This window comes from Typopeltis vanoorti, chromosome 7, assembly GCF_054136105.1.
Source record: "Typopeltis vanoorti isolate ZY-2024b chromosome 7, IOZ_Tvanoo_1.0, whole genome shotgun sequence".
In the NCBI taxonomy this organism is placed as follows: domain Eukaryota; kingdom Metazoa; phylum Arthropoda; class Arachnida; order Uropygi; family Thelyphonidae; genus Typopeltis; species Typopeltis vanoorti.
In genome coordinates, this window is record NC_143555.1 from 47,321,564 (window position 1) to 47,344,646 (window position 23,083).

Below are 23,083 nucleotides of genomic sequence, written 5' to 3' on the forward strand. Positions count from 1 at the left end.
CAAGTCTGCAAGATTCCCTGAGTAAATTGAATAACTGTTGTAATAGATATGGAATGAAGGTCAGCAATAAAAAGATAAAGACAATGAAAATAGGCAGAATCATTGAAAATGTCAACTGCATTGTGAACAGAGAACCTGTGGAACAAGTAAAACATTTCACCTACTTAGGCACCATTTTTAGTGAAGATGGTAAATTAAATATGGAAAAAGACAACAGAATCAATAAAGCTGTTATACTAGGAAGTCAATTGAATAAATTCATATGGAATAAGAGAGAAATTAGTCAGAACTAAATTAACTGTATACAAGATAACGTTCAAACCAGTTTTAACTTATGGATCTGAGAGCTGGATAAGAAGTAAAACAACTGACCAAAGACTAGAGACCACAGATATGATAGACCTAAGAAAGATTAGAGCCATTAACAGATGGCATCAATGGCAATATCATATTAAAAATGAGGATATTAGGAAAGAACTTGACATTGTCAGCATCCAGGAATGCGTTAGCAGAGCTAATCTCAGGTGGTATGGTCATTTAAACAGAATGGGCGAGGAAAGGTTGCAAAACAAGTGTTCTCTGCCAGATTGGCAGGAAAACAACCCAGAGGAAGACCAAGATATAGGTGGATTGATACAGTACAAAGTGCCTTAGACAACAGAAATATCATCATCATCATCATCATCAAATTCCTACTATGAACCGTCAAGGGGTGTACAGGATATGACAGTACTACATGAAAAAAATTACATCATTATTAATTTCCTATCTACAATTTTCCTCCAAATCAGTCTGTTACTTGTCAAGACTCCAACATTATCAGATCTTATATTTCTATCGTCTAAGGCACTTTGTACCGTATCAATCCACCTATATCTTGGTCTTCCTCTGGGTCGTTTTCCTCCCAACCTGGCAGAGAACACTTGTTTTGCTAATCTTTCCTCGCCCATTCTGTTTAAGTGACCATACCATCTGAGATTAGCTCTGCTAACACATTTCTGGATGCCAACAATGTCAAGTTCTTTCCTAATATCCTCGTTTTTAATATGATATTGCCATTGATGCCATCTGTTCACGCCTATAATCTTTCTCAGGACTCTCATATCTGTGGTCTCTTGTCTTTGGTCAAGTGTTTTACTTCTCACCCAGCTCTCAGATCCATAAGTTAAAACTGGTTTGAACACTGTCTTGTATACAGCTAATTCAGTGTTCCGACTAATTTCTCTCTTATTCCATATGAATTTATTCAATTGACTTCCCACCATACCAGCTTTGCTGATTCTGTTGTCTATTTCTATATTTAATTTACCATCTTCAGTAAAAATCGTGCCTAAATAGCTGAAATGTTTTACTTGTTCCACAGGTTCCCCATTCAAAACACAGTTGACATTTTCAATGATTCTGCCTATTTTCATTGTCTTTGTCTTTTTATTGCTGACCTTCATACCATATCTATTACAACAGCTATTCAATTTAGTCAAAGAATCTTGCAGACTTGTAGCAGATTTATTTAGAAGTATAACATCATCCACATAAAGCAAAGAGCTGACATTAACATCTCTAATTTTGATATCATGTTTAATAATACTTTCCTTCATAATGTGATCCATATAGATAATGAATAACAGAGGGGATAATGTACATCCTTGTCTCGCACCAGATTGAACATTAAACCATCTCCCTGTACTTCCTTCAATTCTAACTGCTGACTTACAACTCAAATAAAGACTAAGTATTGCATGATATAATGCCCCATTGACACCATATAACTGCAGCGTATTGAATAGCTTCTCTCTTGGCACCTTGTCATATGCCTTTTCGAAATCGACAAAACTTAAATACAAATCTTTGTTATATTCCTATGCTTTCTCCACTATTTGTCGTAAAGTGAAAATCTGATCCTGACAGCTTTTATTTGGCCTGAATCCTGTTGGTTCTTTACCAAGCTTCTCTTCCACAATCCTTTTCGACCATTTCTCAAGTATACTTGCATATATCTTACCAGGAACACTCAGTAGAGAAATACCTCCTGTAATTCTCATATTCAGTTTTATTTCCCATTTTTGTATATGGGTACTATGAGAGCTCTATTCCAATCATCTTGAATTCATCCCTCTGCCCAGGATTTCTGAACTATGCAGTGATAGTTCAGAAATCAGAATTTCTGAAGTTAAAGAGGCAGTAAAGGAAAAGAAGAAAGCATATGAAAAGTTCCTGTCAAATAAGTCAGCTTGTGCTCTTAGAGAATACAGAGACAAATGCAAGAATGCTAAACACTGTGTAAAACTAGCTAAACAAAAGTCATGGGAGGACTTTGGCAAGAACATAGAAAATAAATATCAAGAAGGTGGCAAAATATTCTGGAGGTTGTTGAAGAAGCTTAGGAATGGAGGAAAGAGTGCTGTAAAAGGAGTTAGAGATGATAAAGGTGACATGAAAATGGGAGAAAAAGATATCCTTCAAGTACGGAGTAATTATTTCAAAAAATTGCTAAATGCTGGTGATAGCACAGCAGTAAAAAACACTCTACAGGCATACAGGAATACGTATCCATACTTGAAGTAGAAAAAGCCATCAAAGGCTTGAAATGTGGAAAGGCAGCAGGAGTAGATGATATTCGACCAGAAATGCTGAAGTCTGGTGGTATAAGGGTGTTACAGTGGCTGCACTGCATAGTTCAGAAAGCCTGAACTGAGGGACGAATTCCCGATGATTGGAGTAGAGCTCTCATAGTACCCATATATAAAAAGGTAAATAAAACTGAATGTGAGAATTACAGAGGTATTTCCCTACTGAGTGTTCCTGGCAAGATCTATGCAAGTATATTTGAGAAACGGTTGAGAAGAATTGTGGAAGAAAAGCTTGGTAAAGAACAAGCTGGATTTAGCCCAAATAGAGGCTGTCAGAATCAGAACTTCACTTTAAGACAGATAGTCAAGAAAGCATGGGAATATAACAAAGATATGTATTTAAGTTTTGTCGATTTGGAAAAGGCATATGACTAGGTGCCAAGAGAGAAGCTATTCAATACGCTACAGTTACATTGCATGTCAATTTGGCATTATATCAAGCAATACTTAGTCTGTATTTGAGTTGTAAGTCAGCAGTTAGAATTGAAGGAAGTACAGGAAGATGGTTTCGTGTTGAATCTGGTGTGAGACAAGGATGTACATTATCCCCTCTGTTATTCATTATCTATATGGATCACATTATGAAGAAAAGTGGTATTAAACATATCAAAATTGGAGATGTTAATGTCAGCTCTTTGCTTTATGCAGATGATGTTATACTTCTAAATAAATCTGTAGATTCTGAGCAATAAATACAAAATGTTATATTCAGGCAATGACAATCTAGGAAATGAAGGAGTAGCCATAGTATTCAACACAAAATACGAGGCTAATCTTCTTGAATGACAGTCAGTCTCAAGAAGGGTAATGTGGGGAAATATGAGAATGGGGAACTGGACAATGAGACTTATTTGTGCCTATGGTCCCACAGAAGGTTCTACTAAGGTAGAAGTGGAGGAATTTTTTGAAGCTTTAGAAAAAGCAACTGACACAATGAAAAATGAAAAGTTGGTCCTTGTTGGGGTTCTAAATAGCAGAGTTGAAAATGATTGTGAAACATACAAAAATATTTTGGGAAAATTTGGAGAAAAGAGCAAAGCTAATAATAATGGCAAATATCTGTTGGATTTCTGCTCAGGACATGGACTGGTTATCACTAATACCATGTTCCAACATAAAAATATGCACAAATTTACATGGAGAGAAGAGGCTAGGAATAAGAAAAGTCTCATTGACTATGTTATTGTTGATAGTGATGTTTTCTCCCAGTGCAAGGACACCAGAGTGTACAGAGGATTTGAAATTGGAAGTGATCACTATCTAGTCTTGAGCAAGATAAAATTAAATTTCATATTGAAAAGAATAACATGTAAGAAAGTTTTAAAGCGAATAAAAGTTGAGCAGCTCTCAGATGTGAACTGTAGACTAAAATACACAAAGATTATTGAAGAAAAAATGAAAGAGCTTGAGAACAGGAATCAAACTTTGGAGATTCAGTGGTAAACTCTGAAGAAAACGTTGATTGATTCTGCCAGAGAGGTGTGTGGTGCGGTTGTCTGTAAGGATAAAAAAATCAGAACTCCCGGGTGGACACAGGAAGTTAAAGAGGCAGTGAAGAAAAAAGAAAAAAAAAAGCATATCAAAAGTTCCTGTCAAATAAGTCAGCTTTTGCTCTTAGAGAATACAGAGACAAATGTAAGAAAGCTAAACACTGTGTAAAGTTGCTAAACAAAAGTCATGGGAAGACTTTGGCAAGAACATAGAAAATAAATATCAAGAAGGTGGCAAAATATTTTGGAGGTTATTGAAGAAGCTTAGAAATGGAAGAAAGAGTACTGTAAAAGGAGTTAGAGATGATAAAGGTGACATGAAAATGGGAGATAAAGATATCCTTGAAGTATGGAGTAATTACTTTGATAAACTGCTAAATGAAACAAGCAGTGATGAAAGTACAGTGGTAAAAAACACTGACCAGGCATGCAGTCAGGAATACATATCCATACTTGAAGTAGAAAAAGCCATCAAAGGCTTGAAATGTGGAAAGGCAGCAGGAGTAGATGATATTCGACCAGAAATGCTGAAGTATGGTGGTGTGAGAGTCTTACAGTGGATGCACTGCATAGTTCAGAAGGCGTGGACAGAGGGACGAATTCCCGTTGATTGGAGTAGAGCTCTGATAGTACCCATATATAAAAAGGGAAATAAAACTGCATGTGAGAATTACAGAGGTATTTGCCTATTGAGTGTTCCCGGCAACATCTATGCTAGTATACTTGAGAAACAATTGAGAAGAATTGTGGAAGAAAAGCATGGTGAAGAACAAGCTGGATTCAGGCCAAATAGAGGCTGTCAGGATCAGATCTTCACTTTACGACAAATAGTTGAGAAAGCATGGGAATATAACAAAGATCTGTATTTAATTAATTAAAATTTATCCAAGCATTATTCTCTTGCTATTTAAAATAATGATCATTTCAGATTTTGTAGGTCATCACAACTACCAATACCTGGTATACTAGAACTTTTTATGGGGTAGGATGATTATCTCTTAATCTAACTATTCCCCTTTATTAATGCATGGAATCAACATGAGACAATGAATAAATTCTTCCCGCATATTTTCTATTCTTGTTTCATAACTGCTTATTTCATTTAATAATTTTTAAAAGTAATTATTACAAGCATCCTGAAAAATCTTTGGCATTTATGTCACAATTATTTTGATTCCTTTTACAGTACTCTCTCACCATTTCTAAACCCTTTCAATAGCCTCCAGAAAATTTTGCAGTATTCATGATATTTATCTTCTATCATCATCATCAAATTCCTGCCATGTACCCTCAAGGGGGTGTACAGGATATGATAGTACTACATGAAAGAAATTACATCATTACTAACTTCCTATCTACAATTTTCCTCCAAATCAGTCTGTTACTTGTCAAGACTCCAACATTACCAGATCTTATATTTCTATCGTCTAAGACATTTTGTACCGTATCAATCCAACTATATCTTGGTCTTCCCCTGGGTCATTTTGCTGCCAACATGGCAGAGAACACTTGTTTTGCTAATCTTTCTTCGCCCATTCTGTTTAAGTGACCATACCACCTGAGATTAGCTCTGCTAACGCATTCCTGGATGCTGACGTTGTCAAGTTCTTTCCTAATATCCTCGTTTTTAATACGATATTGCCACTGATGCCATCTGTTTACCCCTATAATCTTTGTCAGCACTCACATATCTGCGGTCTGAAGTCTTTGGTCAAGTGTGTTACTTCTGACCCAGCTCTCAGATCCATAAGTTAATACTGGTTTGAACACTGTCTTGTATACAGCTAATTTAGTGTTCCGACTAATTTCTCTTATTCCATACGAATTTATTCATTTGACTTCCCACCATACCAGCTTTGCTGATTCTGTTGTCTATTTCCATATTTAATTTACCATCTTCACTAAAAATCGTGCCTAAGTAGCTGAAATGTTTTACTTGTTCCACAGGTTCTCCATTCATAACACAGTTGACATTTTCAATGATTTTGCCTATTTCATTGTCTTTTTATTGCTGACCTTCATACCATATCTATTACAACATCTATTCAATTTAGTCAGAGAATCTTGATTTAATAAATAAATCTACAGATTTATTTATTAATAAATTGGTTACTAATTAGGAAAAAAATAATTTTTAAAAAATTATTTTCTATAGGCAGCAACCCCACTTAAAGCTTTAACAGGCCGCCACTGGAGAAAGGAGTTATTGATCAACTGGCTCTTTTCTTAACATCATCAAGAATTTTTAGATAGTTTTAGGTGGATCACCCCAACTGTGAGAGCAATATTCCAAGGTTGGGTGAATTTGAGATTTATAAAGAATAAATAACTTGGGCAGATGAAAAGTAACATCTTGAGCAAAAGGATGCTAAATTTTCTAGAAGCTGAAAATGCTATAGAAATGATGTGATTATGCCATTCAAGGCTAGGAGTAAGAGTCAGTCTGAGAAGAAAGATCTGACTGTTAAGTTGAGCATTGTTGAAGGTAAGGGAAAAGAGTTAAAGGTCTTTTTGAGAGAAAAAAAAGACAAAACTGTATTTGTAGGCATAGGTTTCTGTGGTTTAGAAGTTCAAAAGAAAAATTCCAGTATTGCGACCACATCTTTATTGAGATAAAGATAAACAAAATCCAACAAGTTTCGTATGTCGTTTGACTTACTTCAAGGATTTAAGGTAACTAAATATTTAAACACAATAAATGAGAAAATTACTCACAATAGTCCATTGATGTTGTTATGGCCGTCTAACTGTTCATCAAATTAAAAATTTTAAAAAAAAATCGAATGCAGAATCGATATATACATTCATGCATGCTATGTTTGAACAATGCTGGATGTTGTTCACGTTCACAACTGTCCAAGATCTGACTTAGGTATATTTTTTATGAATGCTGACCAAACTTGGTGTAGAATTAGGCCCTGGTTTTTGTTGCTTTGCATTGGGATTCTGAGCATATTTGCAGCTTCTTTAAAGTTCCTTGTGAAACAGTTTTTTTCAATATAAGACAGTTCGTTTTATGCCATAGTACATTATGGCCAGTGGAAGTTGTGTGATATGCTAGACCTGATTTATGTTCTCTCCTTTTTTGTATGTCGTTTTGATGTGCGTTCATACAAATTTCTCCCGATCTTCCCTTATGGCCTATGTAACAGATGCCACAGAAACAGTAAATTTTATAGACACCTAGTGTTTTTAATGGGTGATGTGGAGGTTTTGCGTCATGCAGAAATCTAGATATTTTTTCTAGCGGTAGAAAAGCTACTTTGATGTTCTGTTTGTAAAGTAATTTGGCTAGTTTGTTCGTAACATTCCTGATGTATGGTAGCATAATTGCGTTCTTGAAATCTTGCTTTTGAGAGATGCTTTTTGGAGGTGTGTTGAGGATTTTCTTGATTGTCCAGGATTCAAAACCATTTTTTTTTTTAGAGTCTGTGTTAGATAATGTAATTTTTCATTCTACTGTTTTTCTGTGCTGGAAATATTGTAAGCTCTATCCCTCAAGGTTTTTATTAAACCTATTTTTTGTGGGGTGGTGATGTGAGGCAGCATTAAGAAATTATCCTGTGTTGGTGGGTTTTCTATAAATGGAGAAGATAATCTGTTTTCTCTTTCATTGATTTCTATTAGTATCAAGCAATACTTAGTCATTATTTTAGTTGTAAGTCAGCAATTAAAATTGAAGGAAGTACAGGAAGATGGTTTAATGTTAAATCTGGTGTCAGACATGGATGTCAATTATCCCCTCTGTTATTCATTATTATATGGATCACATTATGAAGGAAAGTGGTATTCCTGATATCAATATTGGAGATGTTAAATCTTAACTTTATGCAGATGATGTTATACTTCTAAATAAATCTGGTATGAAGGTTATCAATAACAAAGACAATGAAAATAGGCAGAAACATTGAAAATATCAACTGCATTGTAAATGGAGAATCTATAGAACAAGTAAAACATTTCAGCCTACTTAGGCACAATTTTTAGTGAAGAAGATGATAAATTAAATATGAAAATAGACAACAGAATCAAGAAAGCTGGTATGATAGTAAGTCAGCTGAATAAATTTATATGGAATAAGAGAGAAATTAGTCAAAACACTAAATTAGCTGTATACAAGACAGTGTTCAAACCAATTTTAACTTGTGGATCTGAGAGCTGGGTCAGAAGTAAAACACTTGACCAAAAACTAGAGACTGTAGATATGGGAGGCCTGAGAAAGATTGGGGCATGAACAGATGTCATCAATGGCAATATTAGATTAGAATATTAGGAAAGAACTTAACATTGTTAGCAGATTTAGCGCAAATCCTGGCAGAGAACAGCCAGGTTGGCAGGAAAAAGACCCAGAGGAAGACCAAGGTATAGGTAAATTGATGCAATAAAAAAGTGCCTTAGAAGACAGAAATATAAGATCTGATAATTTTTGTGTCTTCAAAGGTAACAGATTGATTTGGAGTAAAATTGTAGATAGGAAGTTAGTAATGATGTAAGTTTTCCACGTAGTACTATCATATCCTGTACACCCCTATAGAGAGGGTACATGGCAGGAATTTGATTATATACTTTTTTTCATCCTCTCCTGACCTGTATTTTTTTAAAATCATCATGAACCATTTCATGATATGTACAGACTTAGGGAGTGACAGAATATTGTGACAATACTGAATGATTGTGTACATTTTGGTCTTCTAAGCCACTTCTGACTGAATCAGTCCACCTAGTATTTTGTTTTCTTCAAGGTATTTCTTTCCCCTACCATCTTGACTTAAACACCTGTTTTGCTAACCTTTCCTCTATCTTCCTTGTATGACACCTGTCTGTTTTGTGGTTGAGGAGGGACCTCCCATTGATGATTCTGGCCCTTTTTGTTCTTTTTTTGTATTCTTTGCTCTGCTTCTCCTCCTGAGTTTTTTTTTACTGCCCTTTCTTCCATGCTGCCATCACTGAGATCTAATTCCCTGCCTCCCTGTTTGGCATCCAGTGCGACCTATGGACACCTGGAAAGGAGGGGGGGGGGGGTAGATCGTGTTAGTCTTGCACTACTCTACACTAATGCATTGGCAAGATGGGGAGTGCTGAATGGCCCCAATCAGAACCAGTCAGCTAGTGGGCTTGCCTGCAAGGGTCATTCATGTTGGGTCCTGGCTCATGGTCTGCAGCAAGACCCAGGGCTTGCTGTGGTGCTGATATAATATCTGGGTAATCCTAGCATTCCACTTGTGAGTGTAGTCATTGCTTGCTGGCCAGTTGATGTGCATGTGTAGCTCAATCGTGGATGGAAAGTTCTGGCAAAGCACAAAAAAGTCTCTTGAACATGAATCCTTCGTCTTCAAATGTTTCAGGGGCTCTAACAAAGTCCCAACCAAGTATGATACTATAGATACATCATTTGATAACAGAAGTAAGAAACAAATGATGTGATACCATTATAAATGTAGAGTTTTTCTGATCATCCATGCAGCACGTGAAAAACCAGTAGGAAAAATATCACCATTCTTTATTCAAAAGGATGTAGGAGAACTGGCAGGTTCTCCAAAACCAGTTAAGAAACTAGATTCTGGTGATATCCGTATAGAAACATCATGTCAACAACATTTTGAAAAACTGCTCAGAGCTACATCAATGAGTGAAATACTTCCACTCGTTGATGTAGCTCTGAGCAAGGTTGCAGGAGCAGGGTACTTTATATTCTCCACGCACTGAGAGAAGAGAGAGGTGATCTTTGGTAGAACGAATGAGGGAAAAACAGAACCACATCATCACATCGCCAACCTCCAAATTTCATGATTGGGGTTACACACTTTAGTAAGAGACATTCACCAGGCATCCACCACAACTGTCCATCTGCTTAGTAGAGGATGTAGCTGATTTGTTGCTCCATAAACAGCTTTTTTCGAGCTTCTGTGTCTCACTGTACATGATCTTTGCACCACTGAAGATGATGCTACATGTTAGTTTAATGTGGAGCTTGCATATTGCAGTCCTACCATGGAAACCCGCATTGTCAGCCTCGGTTCTGAATGTTTTTGTGCAAATTTATGTAGCTTTGTGTTATACCAGCACCACAGTCGATGTCTGGAACTCTGCATTCATCACGTCAGCTGACAAATGGCAGTTTTTACATATTATCCTTTGTAGCACCCTACGGTCACATTCGGTGAGTATGGAATATTGTTTTTCAGGAAGTCTTGCAGTTGACTCTCTGCACTTCCATCTCAGTATGGTATCACTGCTTGTTGACCTGGGATGGCTCCATTTGTCAACAATTTGCTAAACGGATAGGCCTGCAACATGTCATCCTATTACAACACCTCTTTCAAACTCAGTCAGTTCCTTCTTGCAGCCATTTCACGCTGGCATAGTTGTACCGACTTGGGTTCATCATATTCCAATTTATACTGGCTACAAACACATGAGTCGTGTTTGTAGCTGGTATACCATGGTATGTCTGCTGACCTCTTTCTAAGCAATGCATTTGCAATGGGATATAGATGAAGGTACAGGTATAGATCGTCATTTTGATTTGTGTGTGTGTAATTGTGTGCAAGAACTGCAGCTACTATTTTCTGTTTCCCTTAGGAAACCTCCTCTTAATCGGGTTGCTCAGGTAAAAATTTTGTGCAGGCTCAGCTCACCAGCAGACATCTCACTCGTGAGATATCCGTCTGGATATACTCTACCACTGTCACCTAATATTTCATTGTCATATGCTTAATTCCACATCTGACTAATTTGTAAGTTAATGTAGTTAATTTTTATATTGTATAACTGCATGTTGAAGCAAATATATTAACTACTTTGTGTGTGTGTGTCATTCTGTAAAGAAAAAATTCATGCATTTGATAAGTGATGCAAGACCATTTATTATTATTAATGATAATCTTTTTTTTTTTTTTTTTTTTTTTGTTACATTTTCATTTCTGTCACTTATGTTTTGAATCATTTTTATGAAAAAAATCAAGCAATTTCTTCTCTGTTATTATAAACAAACATTGAGCACATTCATCATAATAAAAACCCTGAATAAAATAAAATCCTTAGGTCTATACATATAACTAAATCAGTGCATTTTTGAATTCTAATTGGCTCCAAAACATCAGATGGACAGGGTTCATTGATGTTATGACAGTGTGACAACTCAGAAAATAGTTGAAAAACATTTAGATTATAATCAACATAAATATTTTTTGGGAAAAATCCTCTTTCTCAATTTCCAAGTTTCAATATTAACTGTTAATGGTCAGATTCTGCATATTTCATCATCAGGTAAGAAAAATGCTAATTTCTACTGCCCACTTGTTTTAGCTTGCTGTCGTCATTAATTAATTACCTCACACTATGACTGAGCTCTCTCAAAAGATAAAATGATTTGTTCATGTTCTATTCCCTCATTCTATTATTACAAAATCAGTGATAATCAATAAAAAAAGGCATTTGTAATTATCAACAGTCCAACAGTAACTGCAACATCCTTTCTTTTAGTTATACTGCAACTGCAACAAGTAAGCTAAACTTACAAAAAATACTATTTACCACATAAAACTGATGATTAAACTGATTAAAAAAAAAAAAAAAAAAAAACCTCTACTGTACCAAAAGTATAAAATGATTCAAAAGGGGAAAATAAACTTAAGAAAACTCAAAGTATTAGACTTGTTTTATTATTATTTAAATTTTAATTCATTATCATCAACTTCGTGATATGTACCCTCAAGGGATGTTCAGGCAATTATGACAGCGCTACATGAATTCAGTTTACGTGATTAATAATCTCATATCCACAATTTTCTTCCAAATTAGTCTATTACTTGTTAGCACTCCAATATTGTCATATCTAACATTTTGTTCTTATAAGGCTCTTATGACTGAATCAATCTGTCCAAGCCTTGGTCTTCCTCTGGGTTGGATCTCTTTCCTGCCATCTTGACATCGAAGAGGAAAGGTTAGCAAAACTACTGTTTTGCTAACCTTTCCTCTCCTATTCTGTTTAAGTGGCCATATCACCTTAGATTAACTTAAACAGAACTCTCACATCTGTGGTCTCTAATCTTTGATCGAGTGTTTTTTTCGTAACCCAACTCTCAGATCCATAACTTAAAATTGGTTGGAACACCATCTTGTATACTACTAGTTTAGAGTTTTGGCTAATTTCTCTCTTATTCCATATAAATTTATTCAATTGGTCTCCCAACCATACCAGGTTTCCTTATTCTCTTGTCTGTTTCCAAATTTAATTTGCTTTCCTCACTGAAAACTGTGCCTACATAGCTGAAATATTTTACTTGTTCTATAGGCTCTCTTTAGAATGCAGCTGAAATCTTTTATGTTCCTGCCTATTTTCATAGATTTGGTCTTTTTATTGCTGATTTCATTCCAAATTTGTCACAGTTATTATTCAGTTTAGTTAGAGAATCCTGGAGATTTGCAGTGGAATGTATGATGAACCCAAGTGTGTTTAAGAGTACATCATCTGTGTAAAGCAAAGAGCTAAGTTTGATATCTCCAATTCTAATATCTGTTTTAATGCCACTTTCTTTCATCATACGATTCATATAGATGATGACTAAGAGTGGAGGTAATTTGCACCTTTGTCTTATACCTGATTTTACATCAAACTGTTCTTCCTTTATTTTTCAATTCAGTTCTAACTGCTGACTTACAACAACTTAAATATATGCTATGTGTTGCCCTGTGTAATGTTCTATTTACCCCATCTAACTAGGGTTTTGAAAAGCTTTTTTTTCTGGGTACCTTGTCATATGCCTTTTCCAGATCTACAAAACTTAAGTACAGATCCTTGTCTTATTCCCACAATTTCTAAGTTTGATATTTGTCTTAAAGTGAAAACCTGATCTTGACAACATCTGTTTGGCCTGAACCAAACTTGTTCTTCTCCAAAAAGTTTCTCTTCGACAGTTTTTCTCAACCTTTTTTCAAGTAGACTTTATTAAATCTTACCTGGAACATTTAGTAGAGAAATTCCCTTATTAAGCTTTATTCCTTTTTTTGGGAGCTATGAGAACTCTACTTCAATCATCTGGAATTCGACCTTCTAACCAGGTCCTCTGAATTATGTAGTGCAGCCACTTCAAAACTTTTATACATCTGTATTTAAGCATTTCTGTTTGAGTATCATCTACTCCAGCTGCCTTTCCACATTTCATGTTTTAATGACTTATACCTCAGATATTGATATGTACTATTGTTTGCTTTCCTCTTGAAAATTTTCTGCTACCGTTTTGTCAGTGCTTGTTTCATTTGTTTTATTTCTTTCAAAGTACTTACTCAGACATCTAGGATATCCTTATCTTCAGTTTTCATGTCACCTTTAGCATCTTTAATTACTTTTACAGTACTCTTTTCTAAGGTTTTTTAGAGCATCTGCTGACTTCTTTGCTAGGAACTTTCGGTATGTTTTCTTCTTGTGTTTTTAGCTTTCTATCCTTGCATACAACTTCACCACATGCCTCCCTAGCTGAATCAGTCATTGTTTTCTTCAGTTTGCCATTGAGACCTGAAGATTTGGTTGTTGTTTACAAACTGTTTCATTCTTTCTTCAATAATGTTTGTATAATTGAGTATACAGTTTACCTGTAAAAGCTGCTCAACTGTAATTCTTTTAAAACTTCTTTACATGCCATTCTTTTCAATGTGATATTCATTTTTAACCTACTTAAAACTTCCAAATTCAAATCCTCTCTATATACTCTTGTCTCCTGAACTAACATGACAATATCACTATCAACAATAACATAGTCAGTGAGGCTTTTATTAGAACTTTTAATTTATAGTGGTAATTATCATTGATACAATCCTTGACAAAATTAATATACCCAAATTTAACAAATACGACATAGGTGGAACAGGAATCAATGTTTAATTGTTTACGACCTTTAAACATCTTTAAAATAGAATCTTCCATGATTTTCCTGTGAGGTTGCTATAATGAGTGGACCATATAAAAATTAAAATAGAACTGGTGGTAGAGCATTAATATGAGAAGAGTAAAAAAAATCCAGACATTTAACAATGAATGTGAAGTAATTGTGAACAGCTATAAAAGTCATAAAAGTGAAAACAATCTGAACCTTTTTTTACTTTTTCTCAAATATTTAGAGATTTGGCACAACAGGTAATTTCATTTGCTAGAGTTTCTGCATTGAGATTTTAATTATTTATAGTGAGAAACCAATATGTTATTGTAGATAGTAATATCTTCACACTGGTTCAAATCCAGTACAGGAGTATACATGTGATTTGAAATAGGAAGTGATCATCATTTAGTTTTGAAAATGATGAAAATGAAGATTGTATTAAAAAGAAAAGTATCTGTGAAAGTTTTAAAAAGAATCAAAGTTGAGCAGCTTTCTGAGGTAAACTATATACTCATCATCATCATATTCCTGCCATGTACCCTCAAGGGGTGTACAGGATATGATAGTACTACATGAAAAAAATTACATCATTATTTTTCCTCCAAATCAATCTGTTACTTGTCAAAACTCCAACATCAAAAAATCAGAACTCCATGGTAGATTGAATAAGTCAGAGGCAGTCATGGAAAAGAAAAAGCATATCAACAGTTCCTAGTAAGAAGTCAGCATGTGCTCTTGGAGAATATAGAGAAAAATATAAGAGAACCAAACTGTATGCAAAAATATGCATACAGTTTGCATAAAAGACATAAATGCCTTTTATGCAAGCATATTTGAAAAAAAGCTCAGAAAAATTGTGAGATAAACTTCTAGAACAACATGTTCAGGCCAAATAGGGGTTGTCAGGATCAGATTTTTACTTTAAGACAAATAGTTGAGAAATCATGGGAATATAACAAAGATCTGTATATAAGTTTTGCAGATCTGGAAAAGTCATATGACAAGGTGCCGAGAGAAGCTGCTCGAAACGCTACAGTTATGTGGTGTCCATGGGCCATTATATCAAGCAATACTTAAACTTTATTTGAGTTGTAAGTCGACAATTAGAATTGAAGGAATTACAGGAGAGCAGTTTAATGTTAAATCTGGTGTTAGACAAGGATGTACATTATCCCCTCTGTTATTCATTATCTATGTGAATCACATTATGAAGGAAAGTGGTATTAAACCTGATATCAAAATTGGAGATGTTAATCTCAGCTCTTTGCTTTATGCTGATGATGTTATACTTCTAAATAAATCTAGGATGAAGGTCAGCAATAACAAGACAAAGACAATGAAAATAGGCAGAAGCATTGAAAATATCAACTGCATTGTGAATGGAGAGAACCTATAGAACAAGTGAAACAACCACTTAGGCAAGATTTTTAGTGAAGATGGTAAATTAAATATGGAAATAGATAACAGAATCAACAAAGCTGGTATGGTAGGAAGTCAACTGAATGAATTCATATGGAATAAGAGAGAAATTAGCCAAAACGCTAAATTAGCTGTATACAAGACAGTGTTCAAACCAATTTTAACTTATGGATCTGAGAGCTGGGTCAGAAGTAAAACACTTGACCAAAGACTAGAAGCTGAAGATATGAGAATCCTGAGAAAGATTAGGGGCATGAACAGATGACATCAATGACTATATCATATTAAAAATAAGTATATTAGGAAAGAACTTCACATTGTCAGCATTCAGGAATGCATTAGCAGTGCTAATCTCAGGTGGTATGGTCACTTAAACAGAATGGGAGAGGAAACATTAGCAAAACAAGTGTTCTCTGTCAGGTGCAGAAAAAACACCCAGAGGAAGACTAAGATATAAGTGGATTGATACAGTAAAAAGTGCCTTAGAAGATAGAAATATAAGATCTGATAACGTTGGAGTCTTGACAGGTAACAGACTGATTTGGAGGAAAATAGTTAATATCGATGTAAATTTTTCATGTAGTGCTATCATATCCTGTACACCCCCTTGAGGGTATATATAAAGAATTTGATGATGATGGTGGTATCAGAGTTGCCTTAGAAATGAAGGCATACGGCCTTTTTTACTTGTAAATTATTTGTATCCTCAGTGCCCTATTTCCTTTTGCAATGATCAGTTTTCACAAACACATTTGCAAAAATACTTAGTAATTTCCTCTGCCAATGAATAGCTGGATTATTCAAAACTGTGAATGCTGACCAAGAGTTTGTATATTTGCCTTTTATTAGTGCATTTTGATAAAAGTTTCCCTAGCCTGAGAGCTACTGTCTTGAACTTGTTGGTTCTCTTCAGAGACCAGACAGAAACCTTAAGAGATCAAAAATTCCCATTCAATACCAAAGCAATCTGATGTCATTTTTTATAATTTTTTTGATAATTACTATTACGCACTCAGTTGGTATCAGAGAAAGGCCACATGGCTTCATTTCTAAGGCAACTCTGATGCCAAGGATTGTATTCTCGTAAGCTCTGTGGTCAAAATTTTGAAATTTCCAAAGTTTCTACTATTCGGCTTTGAAATAATGTTTTATCTTTAATATCCACTATTTCTACTATATAGTTTGCATTGCCAAAATGAAACTGTACAGCTTTTTCTTTGATAATTACTATTATGTACCAACTGGGAGTTTTTGCTCTCTTAAACTTTCTGCCTTGTCACCAAAAGAACAGTAGGCCCACCACCACCATGCCAAGCAAAAGAAGGCTTGCTGTGGTGGATTTGCCTCTCATTGTGCTATCAGTTTCTACATATATTCAGCTTTGAAATAATGTTGGTTCCAATAATATCCACTATTTCTATATAAATTAAGCATTAGCATCTCTTAGAACAGTTTCGAATAATCCAGCTATTCATTGACAGAGAAATTTACTAAGTATTTTTGCATATGTGTTTGTGAAAAAAAAAAAAAAAGGAAATAGTGTACTGAGGATAACAATAATTTGCAAGAAGTAAATTGTTGTTATCCTTGGTGATAACAATTGCATAACATTGAAGGTAGTGATAATACATCTCCTTTGGTGATAAGCAGTTGCATGTTAGAATTAATCATTTAACTTTTGATCATTTTAAGTGAATTTCTGCAATTCAGAATAGTATAGTGTCTTCTGATAGAAAATTTAAATTTGAGACTTATTTCAATTTGTGAGGATATTCATCACATTAAAGGGAATTATAGACCAGTAAGTCTTCTTATGTTATTGACAAATTAATAGTAATATTAATTAGGAATCACATCCAGTATATCTATGTTAAGGATCACTTGTTGAGTAAGGCACAATATGGTTTCAATAGGATCAAGTAACAAATCTGCTTGATTTTTATGCATTGTGGTAATGACCATGATATAGTGATTTGCTTGGAGTTCAACAATGACTTTAATAATGTTCCACATCAAAACCCGCTGATTTACCAGATTAGTGTTGATGATGACTTACCGAAATGGGTAAGAAACTGAACAAATGGATGACAGGAAGTAGTGTTTAGAGAGAGAGAGAGTTTTTACCCATCATACCTGCTTTAATATCATTACATGGATAACAAGTATAAATTGATATATTTATTCATATGGCCAAGATGGTTAAAGAGAAGGCAGGTGATATCCCATGGTTTAGTGTTAGGGTCTTTATTATACAGTATTCATAAATTATTTTGGTGTGAATATTAAGAGGAAAATTTCTCTTTCTGATGATGATATTAAACTGGGCAGAGTAGTAGTTAGTTGCTGTCACAAGTATTATTTGATTCGTAAGAAGGCAGTATTAGATGAATACAAGTTGGACTAGACAGACTTTATTAAAAAAAAGTTTAAGAATAAAATTTTGGGATGCCTCTGTTATCTATGGCACTAGACCACTAGAAGAAAGACTATACACTGGTATCCATAACCTAAGGACGATCACTATTTCTGAAGATTACAACCCAAATTTTTTTGCAGTTATCTTCAGAAATTACAATGTTTATGTTCATGCATTAAATGTAAAATTTCTCTCTTTGTTGGATGATGTCAAATTAGGTAGAGTAGTTAATTGTTCAGATGACCTCAGATCTCTTCAGGATGATCTTTAAAGACTTGAAGAGTGAACAGTGATGTGGAATTTAAAATTCATTGGGGTAAGACATATATATATATATATATATATATATATATATATATATATATATATATATATATATATATATATATATATGGATTTCGTAATAAACTAAGATTACGTGGGTACAAGAATAGGAAGGATTTGGAAGGAGTTAATCATAAGGATTTAGGTATGGTGGAAGTTCCTAAATCATATTAATAAGACAACTGGTAAAGGAAAATAGATTTTTGTTAATTAAAAGAAGCTTTGAAGAAAGGAAGTTATACCTTTTATAAGAAGCCAGTTTTGGATTATGGCTCTCAACTTTGGTCACTCATTCTAATTAACTATGTTAGAAGAGCTTCACTATGCAAGTTATGAGACTTTGATAATTAACTGTAATTTGTTGAGCATAACTAACAGGAAGCAACTGAATAAATTACTATAGCAGCATATACAACAGATACCTTATCTTGGTAGCAGTTGGCTGGGTCAGAGCTACTAGGAGGAAGCAGGTATTGTGAATAGCATTAAGAATGAAATAGATAAATGTTATGGATGGAGGATAGGTTAAAGAAATTAAAATAAATAACTGAAAATTGTTAAAAATTAAAAAAATGTGTGTTCATTAGTTTTTATAGAATGACTATTTATGTATTTATGATGAATGTTTTAGTCATACTGGGACCAAGGTAAAATAAATAGGTAAAATCATCCTATGTATGTGTAAGCTATGATTGATTACTATATGTTTTCTTTGCACGAGAGTTAATGATCAGTAAATTAATAAGTAGCTAGCAATAGATACTGTGATTATTATTGTAATTATTACTGATTACTTTTAAATAAGTTATTTTCATAATCTGGGAATTCAGTGGATTTGTTGCATGACTAGTTTATGTAGTTATGTTAATATTTAATTCATACTGGGAGCAAGGTAAAATACATAAGTAAAATCATCCTATGTAGCTAAGAATACTTTTAAAGTAATGATGGAAGGTTAAAATAATTAAAAAAAAAATGATTCCTGAACTTAATTTCCCTATCAACCAGAACTGTGATCCTTGTATTTCTGTAGCTTCTCCATTCATCTAATACTAACCAAATTACATATACTAAATCTTACCATTTTTACCAAATCATATATACTTGCATTGGTACACATTAAATTTAAAACTACTTACTTATTGACTCTTCTGATCCTTTAAGATCATCCTGTAAAGAACTGAGGTCAAGATGTAGGCTATCATTGGAGATATAAGAATAATGCGATTAAAATTTCATGGCTAGTTTCTACCAGCAACTTTTTCAAATTGATCTGTTATTTGCTTGATATTTTGGCTTTGCATATTTTTCCATATAAATTTATTCAACTGGCTTTCTACCATACCAATATATTCTGTTATCTATTTTTGTATTTAATTTGTCATTTTCACTAAAAAAAAAAAGGGGGGGGGCTAAATACTTAACATATGTAACTTCTATAGATTAACTATTAAGAATGCAGTTGTTACTTTCTGTTTCATGAGTATTTTTATTCCTTTTTACTTTAAGATTAAGTTTTGTCATCTGCACTGAATTATGCCAGTCACTGAATTAGAAACTTTTATTTAATACTGTGTTGGACCCCTTTAACCCAAATTGCAGCACATATGCAGTTTGGCATAGATTCCACAAGTTGTTGGATTGCATATGTCTACAACATACTAAGATAGGCCTTTCGTTTACTCAGATTTGACAGTCGCATGTCTATTTAAAGACAGGCCTTTAATTAACTCAGATTTGATGGAACAGGACATTGCCTCCAGATCTGTTTTTCGGACATGCCCCGTACATTCTCAATGAGGTTCTGATTCAGGCTGTGTGGTAGCCAGGGAAGATAGTGGAAGTTGCTAGTTGCTATTCTGCTTGCTGAATGTCTGCTGAACAATTCTTGCATGGTGGACAGTAGCATTGTTGTCCATGAAACAACCATCACCTGCCGAATAAAAAGTCAGCATTGCAAAATGGACTCGATCGGCAACAATGTTCAGATATTCCTTGGAGGACACCCAACCTTTCAGCAATATCAAGGTACCCATTCCATACCAATAGAGCATACCCCACACCATGACACCATCTTCAGAACCTCGAGATGTGGGTGCATTGCTTCATGGGGACTCTCTGCCTACTGTCAGTACAGAACAAGGTATACCATGACTCATCAGACCACAACTTTCTTCCAGCGTCCAGTTACTGTGTTCCTGATACCATTGTAGACAAACTTTATGGTTTCTCGCAGAAATCAGTGGTTTCTGTATAAGCATGTGACTGTCAATACCAATCCTCTTTAATTCTTTGCACATAGTTTGGCAAGATATAGGTCAGGAGCAGTCTTTATTGCCATGGTCAATTGCTGTGCATACAAGGGTGGTCTGAAAAGTTCTCAGCCTCAACCATGGATGGCAACACTATCGGCAAGATTTTTTTTTTCTAAGTTGGTACATCTGTCATAACCATCCATGTTAAATTGCAAGTCATTCTCTCAAGTAATTTGTTTTATACAGCTGTCTGAAGCAAAAGTGTTGTCTGTATCTCTTGAAATGGATAAAATTGAGTATTGTACGGTTATAAAATTCTTTGTAAAAGAAGGTTTAATGCGAAAAGAAATTCATTCGAAGTTCATAAAAGTTTATGGGCACTCTTCTCATTCGTTTTCAACAATTAAGAAATGAGCTGCCAAGTTTAAACGTAGCTGTACCAGCCTTGAAGATGATCCACGTGAAGGATGTCCAAAAAGTGTAACAACACCAGAAATCATTGATCGAGGGCATGATATAGTATTGGATGACTGGCGAGTCAAAGTGCATGAAACTGCTGAGACTATAGGCATTTCAAAAGAACGTGTAGGATGTTTTGCATGAAGAATTGCATATGATAAAGCTTTGCACAAGATGGATACCTCGCTTGCTCACAGCAGATCAAAAACGCACTTGTATGAAAATCTCTAAATAGTGCTTGGAGTGTTTTAACAAGAATAAAACTGATTTTGTGCATCGATTTATTACTATAGATGAGACTTGGATTCACCATAACACACCAGAATCCAAGCAGCAGTCAAAACAGTGGACAGGAGCCAATTGTTCAGTGCCAAGAAGACGAAATCGGTTCCATCAGTAAGAAAGGTCGTAGCATCGGCATTTTGTTTATTAATTATCTTGAAAAGGGTAAAGCAATAACTGGGGAATATTATTCCAGATTAGAAGAAAAAAAATCATCTTTCATCAGGACAATGCCCACAAAAGTGTTTTGGCAATGGGAAAATTAAGGGAAAAATCAAAAAATGGCAAAAAGGCTGTTTTACCAATTCTACTAAGATGTTTGGAACAGTAGTTAGGTTACCTGCACTATGAATTGTTGGAACATCCACCCTATTCCCCAGATTTGGCTCCCTGTGACTTCTGTCTCTTCCCAAAACTAAAACTCTTCCTCGCTGGTCAGTATTTTTCTTTGAATCAAGAGGTGATTGTAGCTATAGAGGAGGTATTTTGCAGATCTTACTGAGAACCACTACAGGGATGGGATAATGGCACTGGAGCATCGCTGGAATAAATGTATTAGTCTTAAGGGAGGTTATGTTGAAAAATAAAAATAATTTTGAAATTATAAATTGTTTTTTCATTGTTAGGCTGAGAACTTTTCAGACCGCCCTCGTAGTAAGTTCTGTTTGTCCTTACAAGCCTTCTCAGAAGATAGTTATCTCATTTCTGTCAGGAATGAGATAACTATCTTCTGTCAGGAATGCTTCTTAAACAAACATGGATTATTTTTACGCTGATTAAACACTTAGAATATCTCACCATTTTTGAGAAACCAGTCAGCTCTGCTGTTTTCAAAATTGTGGCTCTAGCAAGATGGGCACCCACAATAAGCCTTTTATCGAACTCCAAAAAATCTTTGGCTTTTCCTACTGTAATTAACACTATTAACTATGACTGACCAGCAGCATTCTGAAACAGTTGCCCAGAACACATAGTGACACACATGACTAAGTATTTTGCATATATGCATATATATTAAGTGACACTTGGGTGCATCTGCATAAAGGTTTCTCATTCAGTGAATGGCATGTGTAGTAATGAAGCATTGATTATGGTAGTGATCAAGCTGTATATTACTGAACTTACAGGAAATTATGTAACAAAGTACAAAAGTAAATCCATGTAAATTCCTACACTCTTTTCAGAAACTAATGCACCAGTTGTATTAAATTAGTATAAATAGATAAAATTTAATGCAGTTATAATATATGATATTTAAATGTATGTCCTGTGTTTGTTATTTAGGTCTAGAATTGAATTGTGCATTCTCAGTTATAGTATTAGAAATAAAGCCCTGAAAAATTTTATTTTTCATGGGCTTTATTTCTAATAAAGCAATTTAGCAATTATCCTGTCAAACATGCACATTATTTCATTCATTCATTTGTTTTTATTTTATATATTTTTGAAGGCTTGTTATTTGGTTGAAAAGACAGCTAAAGAATGTGAAGAATATGCTCAAACCAGAAAATGGCAGAAAGGATGTTTTACCAATTCTACTAAGATGTTTGGAACAGTAGTTAGGTTACCTGATCTCCTTATCATCTTAAATACTCAAGATTCTATTTTTGAAGGACATTTAGCAGTTACTGATGCAGCAAAAATGTTAATTCCAACAGTAGGAATAGTTGATACAAATTGCAACCCTAATCTAATTACTTATCCTATACCAGGAAACGATGATACTTATTCTGCAGTAGAATTATATTGCAGACTTTTTAAACAAGCAGTTCAAAGAGGAAAGGATAAAAGAAAAGAAGTCATTGAAAAATATGGTGATCATATTTTTCTCTAAGTTTATAATAAGAATAAATATATATATATATATAAATTTGGTTATATTAAAGTGTTATTGTTTCTCTAGATATTGGTGTACTCATTTTAAAAATCA

The 23,083-nt window shown here is 34.4% G+C and overlaps 1 protein-coding gene across 1 annotated transcript in view; it reads left to right on the forward strand.

The window, feature by feature from the left end:
* The window catches only part of mRpS2 (mitochondrial ribosomal protein S2), a 92,594-nt gene extending 69,539 nt beyond the window's left edge, over positions 1-23,055 (forward strand). Inside the window, exon 4 of the mRNA XM_090395843.1 lies at positions 22,604-23,055. Within this exon, the coding sequence (XP_090251969.1) occupies positions 22,604-22,987 (384 nt within the window). The 3' untranslated portion in view covers positions 22,988-23,055. The remainder of the gene's footprint in view (positions 1-22,603) is intronic.
* Positions 23,056-23,083: the final 28 nt, after the last annotated feature.